Below are 8508 nucleotides of genomic sequence, written 5' to 3'. Positions count from 1 at the left end.
TGTCACCATGTTGGCCAGGCTGGTCTTGAACTCCTGACCTGGTGATCTGCCCACCTCAGCCTCCCAAAGTGCTGGGATTACAGGCAGGAGCCACTGTGCCCGGTGACACTTTCTATTTATTCATTTGTTTCAGGCATGTTCTTAATTGCTCATTGAAGCATTTTTGTGATGGCGCCTTTAAAATTCTTAAATAATTCCAACATCTGTGTCATCTCAGTCTTAACATCTGTTGATTTTCTTTTCTTATTCGAGTTGTGATTTTCCTTGTTCTTGATATGACAAATAATTATTTTAATTATATTCTGGACATTTTGGGCATTATGTTATGAGATCCTGGATCTTATTTAAGACTTCTGTTTTTGCAGGCCTTCTCCGACACTGCACTCCAGTGGCAGAAAGGGGGTACCACTTCATGACTGCCAGGTGGGGGTGGAGGTACAGGTTCCCCACTTGGTCTTTGGTGCTATCCACCACCTGCTAGGTGGGTGGATCCTACTGTTTCTAGTTGGTCTGCTTTCTTCCCTTCACCTTTCAGAGTTTTATGTTTGTTTTATATATAATGTCCAGGGTTTTTAGCTGTACTTGGAGGGATAGGGAGGAGTGCATCTACTTCATATTGTTCCAGAACCAGCAGTGATAGGTTAAATAACGTGCCCAAAGCTACACAGACAACTGGACCACAGATCAAACCTGGGTCTCCTGTACTCTCACTGTAGAATACAGTACTATAGACAATATAAGCACTGTTTAAGTTGTTAGAAGTTATGGAAGATAGGGAAAATCAGATATGTGCTATGTGCCAGGCATTGTTCTGGACACTGGGGTGGGGGAGGGGGGATATGGCAGTGAACATGAGACAGTAAACTAGCAGCTTAATATATAGTGTGTCAAGTGATAATACATGGTCTAGAGAAAAGTAAAGTAGGGTGAGCAGGAGAAGGAGTACCACCCCAGGGTTGAAGTAGTGGTTACTTTATACAGGATGATTACAGATGGGTTACATATGAGCCTGAAGGAAAGTGAGGAAGGGAACCATGCTGGTAAGTAGAGGAAGAGTGTTTCAAGTAGAGGACATAAAGGACCCAAGTGGGGAGCAGGCCTGGCATGCTACCAGTCCAGTCCAATGCTATTGGAACAGAGTGAGTGAGGGGAGAGTAATAGAAGCTGAGGTTAAGGGTCGGGGGTGCGCAGATCATGTAGAGCAGTGATTTTCCAAGTATGGTTCCCAGACCAGCAGGATCAGCATTATCTAGGAACTGGTTAGGCCAATTCTTGGATCCCACCCCAGACTGACTGAATCAGAAACTCTGGAGATGGAGCCCTAGAATCTGTGGTTTAACAGCCCTTCAGCTGCACGCGAAAGTTTAAAAACCACGGGTATGGGGTGTAAGGACTTGGTTTTTACTCTGGATGGGAGCCACAGAAGTTTTTTGAGCAAGTGAGAGTTGTGATCTGATTTAGGTTTTGGCTCTTGTGAGGATAGACTGAAGGTGAGGAGCAAGGTAGAAGCAGGGAGAATTTGGGGGCTACTGTAGATCATTATTCCTTAAAGTGTGGTCCCTGGACCAGCAGCATCAGCATCACCTGAGAGGTCATTAGAAATGCACGTTTATAGGCCCAACCCAGTCCTACTGAATCAGGATCTCTGGGATGGGGCCTAGGAATCTGTATTTTAACAAGCTTACCAGGTGTTTCTGATATTCCCTAAAATTTGAGAAACACTGGTCTAGTTAGGCAGTGGTGGCTTAAAGCAGAGTCAGTGATGATGAGAAATGGTTGGATTTTGAATATATATTGATACAGGATTTGCTGATAGATTGGATTGGGGTTGTGAAAGAAGGAACTCAAGAATGACTCAATTTTGAGGAATTTGGTGTAAAGGGGACTAGAGTAATGGGGCAGAGACTGAGGGGATCACAAAAGGGTTTTTTGTTTGGGTTTTTTTTTTTTTTGGTGATAGAACAGTCTGTCTGTGTGCATGTCAGTGCATATGAAGTTATTCCGTTGGTGCATCCAGAATTTAGTGAAGCCTGTTATATGACAACCTCATAAAGGAGACACTTCCTAGGTATGCTGGAACTTGCTGTGTCCTTTGCATTCCTTTAAGTCCTGTGTGCCTGGAGTTGGGGGGGTGGGGGGGGGGTGGGAATGGTGGATGCTTCAGCTTCTGGTTTTATAGATGGTGCTCTGTCTGGACCTGGATCCTTGGGCACCCTCAGAAAGCAGAGGTTGAGGAGATAAGAAGCCAGACAGGATCTTAAGCAAAATCATCATCTCTCAGGCATCTCTAAGTCTCAGCTGCCACTCAGTTCCACATCCCTGGAAGAGTTGAGTGTCCATTTTGGAGTGCTCATAACACTTGAATGTATTAATTACCCCACATTTATCCTGGTTACATATTGTAGTGATATAGTAGAGTCACAAAGTCCTGAATTTGTATCCTGCTCTGCTACTTAGTAGTTTTGTAATTGCCAACAATTTACTTAACCACTCAGACCCAGATTTCTCATCTGTTAGATTAGGGTAATATTAACGATGATGATGATGATAGCTAATACCATGTGCCAGGAACTGTAAGTACTTTACCTATTTTAGCTCATTTAATCCTCTTAACCACCCTATGAAGTGGGTACTATTAGTACTTCCATTTCACAGATGCAGAAACTGAGATGCAGAAACTGAGATGCAGAAAGGTTAAGTATAAATTGCTTAAGTTCACATAGCTAGTGAGTGGCAGAGGTGAGATTCAAACCCAGGCAGTTTGGCTCCTAAGCCTGTACTTTAAACCTCTGCTTCTGTGTTTAATGTCTGTGAATGTTGTACGGAAGGCCCTGATTTGTTGTGGAGATTAAATGTGATAATATGTGAAGTTCATAGCTCAGTTTTTTTCTCAGTGCCTTTTATGCTAACTTCAAATTCATTCACTCACTATCCTGTTACCTTGCTTTACTGACTTTATAGCACTTATGAAACTATTTTGACACTGCCTCTCTGTCTCCTGCTCTAAAATGTCCAGTCCATGAGGGCAGTGTCTGCTCAATCAATATTTGTTGAATTTATGCACTCATTTACTTAACAAATACTGCTTACCGTGTGCTTGGCTTTGCAGTATACGATGGGGATAACTCATCTTAATCACAAGACCTGGTGCTATAATAATTATCCTCTTGACTAAGGAAGCTACTCAGAGCAAATCAGCATTTACCACCCTTGGTCCTAGGTGGTAACTATCGAGACAGTGCAGCCAGAAGCCCGATTTTTCAGTTGTCTGCCTCCCTGATATGAGGAGTTGTCTAGCACATTGATGTTTGTTGAATAATTAAGGCAAGACAGAGATGGGAAAGGTGAGGACTTTTGGTAAACAAGATACACTATCTGGCAAATGTAGTGGGGACAGACAGCAGGTAAGTGAGCAGTTCCAGGGCCTCGTGGTGAAGGCTGAAATAAGGATAGTGTTGTGGGGGTGCCACAGCAGCAGGGAAGAGGAAGAGCAGGAATGTTCCAGGTAGAAGGAGATACATGTGATGAAACCCAGAGGCTAGAGCTAGACAGAGTATGTCACTGAGAGTCTGCTGGCTTTTTAGAGCAAGGCTGGCTTCATGGGTGTGCAATCGCTATAGTCACATGGTGCCCCATGCCTGAGGTTTAATGTTCTGTGGTGGTTGTCTTGAAATTCTTAATAATTTTGACTTTGATTTTGTGATTTGTATGTGATGGAACAATGGAGTGTGCGCTGGGGACTTAGAGTCTTGGCTCGTATGTGGTTCTACCTCCTGCTGCCTTTCTACCTCCCCGAACAGGTTCTTGGCTAGCTGCCTGGGGCGCTGGGCCCAGGTGCAGGTGTGGACAGAGTCGGTTGGGTGCATGTACCCTGTGTACTAAGTCACCGGGCAGGGCCCCAGGGTACTTGTGTGGGCCTGCACTCGCCCCTTCAGTTATCCCTATACCCAAGGGAGCGTGACAGTAAATAGCATATTAAAACTGCATGGTAAGTTGAGAGAGAGACCATGGAAGAAAGGAAAAAGCTTTTCTATTTTTTGAACAGGGAGCTCCCACTTTTCATTTCCATTAGGCCCCACAGATTGTAAGTGGGCTATGCAGTAGGAATGTCTCCCCCAGCGTACGCTGTGTGTGAGGGGAAAGAGGTGAGCTCAGCCAGAGAGGCAAGGCCTTTTGGGCCATGGTAAGTTTATACTTTACCTTAGGGAAAATAGGGACCCTGTGAGGCATTTTAAGCATGGGTTGATAGGATCAAATTTGTATTTTTAAATGATCACTTTGGCTGTAGTGTGGAGGGCCGATTGGGTGGGGACAGAATAGGGGCCAGGAGTCCAGTTAGGAGGGCAGGACAGTAACTGAGTTAGAGATAATAGTGGCCTGAACTAGCGCAGGGGCAGTAAGGATGACAAATTAACACAATTGATAGCTAATAAAGAGAGTTGATAGGACATGCTGATAACTTGGATAATAACAACAAACATACACAGCATTTACTATGGGCCAAGACACTGTTCTAAACACTTTCTATATATTTAGTTCATTTGCTTTTGATAACAACCTTATGAAGTAGGTACAGTTTTTATCCCCATCTTACAATGAGGAAACTGAGGCACAGAGAGGTTAAGTAACTTGTCCAAGATCCCACAGCTAGTAAGTGGCATAGCCAGGATGCAAACCCAGAGAATCTGGACCTAAAATCAGTGTTCTTAACTTGATGCTAGAACGTCTACTTCAGGGTATAGTGGAGGGAGAGGGCTAGAGGTGAATCAGTGATGGCTGCCAGGTTTCTGGCTTGAATGCCTGGTGAGGTTGTGGAGCCATTTGCTGAAGTGGGAAACCTAAGAAAAGGGAGCATGTTTAGGGGACAGACAGAGGGAGAAACTGAGTTTGGACATGTCAAATTTGAAGTACGTAAGTGGCTGTCCAGTAAAAATGTCTCCCCCAGGAGACATTTGGAGGGAAGGGTCTAATCTGGCTTGGAGTTATGAGTGCATAGAGGGCACATGGAGCCCTGGGAGTGAGAACAATGAGGAAAAGTGAGGAGAAAAGAGTGCCCAGGTAAGAGGACCTAAGAAACTTCAACATTTAAGGACTGGGCAGGAGAAAAAGAGTTCATCGGGAAAAAGGAACAGCCAAAGACATGATTAAAATCATATCACATCCCTACTCATAGTGGCTGTGACTCCCCAGTTCTTGTGGCTACCCAGGAAAAGCCAGAGTGCTTTACAGTGGCCTACAATACCCTAATATGTTAGTCTATTGCCTTTCTGACTTATTACTGTCCTCCTAGCTCTCTACTCTAGAATACTCTCCTCTCTGCTACCTTCGTAGTCTAGGGATGCTCCCACCACAGGGCTTTTGTACTTGCTGTTCTTATTGAGATGCTCTTCCTTCATAGCCACATGAGGGGCTTGCTCCCTTACTCCCTTTGGGTCTTTATTCAAAAGCCATTTTGTCAGTCTTTCCCTGTCTTCCCTATCTAATATTTCACCCTCACTACCATTCTTCCTGGCCTCCCCATTGTGTGTGTGTGTGTGCGTGTGTGTGTGTGTGCGTGTGTGTGTGTGTGTGTGTGGTGTGTATAGTTATATATTCACACATACATATTCCTCTATATTCCCCTTCCTGTTTTTTTTCTACCTAGATCTTCTCACTATCTAACATACAATGTGTTTCACCAATTGCATTGATTTATCTTGTTTCTTGTCTGCCTCCCCACTAGAACATCAGCTCTATGAGGGCAGGGATTTTTGTATGTTTTGTTTTTTGTCTTCGTCTCACCAGCACCTAGACCAGAGCCTGGCAGATGCTCATTAAATGTCAGCTGAAGGAATGGGCACCAGCCAAATGGGGCGTTATAGAAGTCAAGGGTAGAGAGCTTGTCAGGTGGAGAGAGTACAGGGTTGGCAGTGTGAAAATGGTGCTAAGAGGTTAGGGGAGATAAAGCAGAGAAGTACTTATTGCATATATCAACAGGGAGGTCAGGAAATCACTGAGATCTATTTTAAAGAAGGTGGGGACTAAGATCAGACTATAGCAGGGGATGAGTCACAAAGTGCACATAGCAACCCTAAAAAAGTATCGATTTGGCTCTGATAGAACACCTAGGCAGCTAAGGGTGGGAGGGAGACTTTTTACTGTATATACTTATGTACTTTTTACTGTATATACTTCTGTACTCTGTATAGACTTTTTACTGTATATACTTCTGTACTCTGAGTTTTGCACCGTGTACAACTGTTACTTATTCAAAAAAGGAATCATTATCAAGCTTCGTAGGTTTATTTACTTCGTTTTTAAGCCGCATAGGTTTAAAGAAAGAAGGTGTTTGGCTGTGAAGGGGCAGACAGGAGGGAGGGTGGATGGGAGGGCGGGTAGGTCTTGGTTTTTTAATTTGTAAACATCAATAGACTTGTTTAAATGCTATTGTGAAGAGAAAGAGAGAGAGAGATTGAAGATACTGCAGAAAGAAGGAATAATTGATTGAGAAGGTAAGAAAACATGTGACCCAGATGGAAAACTTGGCTTTAGAAGGAAGGAAAGATAGTACTTTTGTTGCGACAGGAAAAAAAGGATGGGTGTAGAAGGAGGTAGATTGGTGATGCGAAGTTAAGGTAGTTCACCTCTGATTACTTAATTTTCTCTAAGAAGTAGGAAGTGCATGCATGGCTTCTTGGTCTTTTGGCTAAGATCAAGTGTGGAAGTAGGAAGTGGCTGGCATGATGGCTCACACCTGTAATCCCAACACTTTGGGAGGCTGAGGTAGGAGGATCACTTGAGGCCAGAAGTTTGAGACCATTCTGGGCAACAAAGCAAGACCCCCTCTCTATAAAACACACGTACAGACACAAATTAGCTGGGCATGGTGGTGTGTGCTTGTAGTCCTAGCTACTTGGGAGGCTGGGGCAGGAGGATCACTTGAGCCTAGGAGTTAAAGGCTGCAGTGAACTATGATTGGAACCACTGCTCTCCAGCCTGTGCAACCCAGTGAGACCCTGACTCTAAAAAAAAACAAAATAAAACAAAAACGTTAAGGAACTCAAAGAATGAAAGCAAAGAGTGCTTAAAACAACAACAACAACGAAAGCCGAAACCAAAAACCGGAAGTAGGAAGCAAGGTAATTTTTGAGAGAGAAGAGGCAGGTAGTGGGGTGAGACATTTGAAATAGCCACAATAGATAATAAGAGAGAGTTGAATGGGGAATTTCAGAATGATCGTCAGGCAGCATGATCCAGATTTTTTTTTTTTTTGAGACGGAATCTTGCTTTGTCGCCCAGGCTAGAGTGCAGTGGCACGATCTCGGCTCACTGCAACCTCTGCCTTCTGGGTTCAAGCTGTTCTCCTGCCTCAGCCTCCTGAGTAGCTGGAATTACAGGCGTCCACCACTATTCCCAGCTAATTTTTGTATTTTAAGTAGAGATGGGGTTTCACCATGTTGACCAGGCTGGTCTTGAACTCCTAACTTCAGGTGATCCACCCGCCTCAGCCTCCCAAAATGCTGGGATTACAGGCGTGAGCTACCGCGCCCAGCCAATCCAAATATTTTGGACAGTGAATTTATGATGGCACCGATCCAATGGGTGATTTTTCTCTAGCCACATCTAGTGGTCTAGAGTTAGGTAGTTGTACTAAGCCAGGGTTAGGGTTTGCATGTGGGGATGAAAGGCAGTGGGGCAAGTGAGGATATCTGTAAGAGAATGATTGAAGTGAGGAATGCTGGAATCTCAACTAGATAGGGAAGGAGGGTAAAGTCAAGAATGTGTGAATAGGTGAAAAGTGTGAGGATAAAGAGTTTTGAGGGCAAAGAACAGGTTGTAGTGAATGAGAGCTGGATAGATAGACTTGTGGTCAGAGAGGGCGATGTATGAGTTTCATATTCCAGAGGTACAGCAGTTGCTGGTGTTGACAGGGTCTGGGGGATGGTCATGAGAGTTGGTAGCTGAAATGGGAGCAGAAGTAACAGTCTCTGAAGATGAGAAGATCAAAGAACTAAGTGCCTGGAATGTTGTATCTCCACATGGATACTGATTTTCACGTAGGATGTTGTCAGGACTTGGGATGGAGAAGAATCTGAGCAGGTTCTTCAGCAAGTGAGGGGTTATGTTGGGGAGATGGGTATGTGGCAGTGATGAAGAGGAGTAGGAAGTGATATGGCTGGATGGTATGGAACTCAGAGGAGTGGGAGCTCTTACACAAGGGTAGAGGAGAGATGATCTGGAAGTCTCACCAGAGAGTGAGAGGGATGGCTACCCACAACCCAGTCCTGAGTTAACGAGGGTATGGGAGAATGTGCAGCTATATAGGGCTCTAGCACAATGCTGCTTAGATTTTCTGTGGCAAAGAACCAAGGCACTTTTAAAATTTCCAATCTATAATGGGCCAATTCTTTTATGATATAAAAAAAGAATTACTAGAAAAAATGGTATGAACCGGCCGGGCGCCGTGGCTCATGCCTGTAATCCCAGCACTTTGGGAGGCCGAGGTGGGCGGATCACGAGGTGAGGAGA

The 8508-nt window shown here is 44.3% G+C and overlaps 1 protein-coding gene across 1 annotated transcript in view; it reads left to right on the top strand.

Annotated features, from left to right (window-relative positions):
* The first annotated feature begins 7861 nt into the window (after positions 1-7861).
* Positions 7862-8508, top strand: part of PHF8 (PHD finger protein 8) — a 55833-nt gene continuing 55186 nt past the window's right edge. The window contains exon 1 of the mRNA XM_058441319.1: positions 7862-7923. Within this exon, the coding sequence (XP_058297302.1) occupies positions 7862-7923 (62 nt within the window). The remainder of the gene's footprint in view (positions 7924-8508) is intronic.

This window comes from Hylobates moloch, unplaced genomic scaffold (assembly GCF_009828535.3).
Source record: "Hylobates moloch isolate HMO894 unplaced genomic scaffold, HMol_V3 SCAFFOLD_7, whole genome shotgun sequence".
Classification (NCBI taxonomy): domain Eukaryota; kingdom Metazoa; phylum Chordata; class Mammalia; order Primates; family Hylobatidae; genus Hylobates; species Hylobates moloch.
The sequence above is the reverse complement of the archived record's forward strand: the minus strand, read 5'-3'. Positions and strand labels throughout refer to the sequence as shown.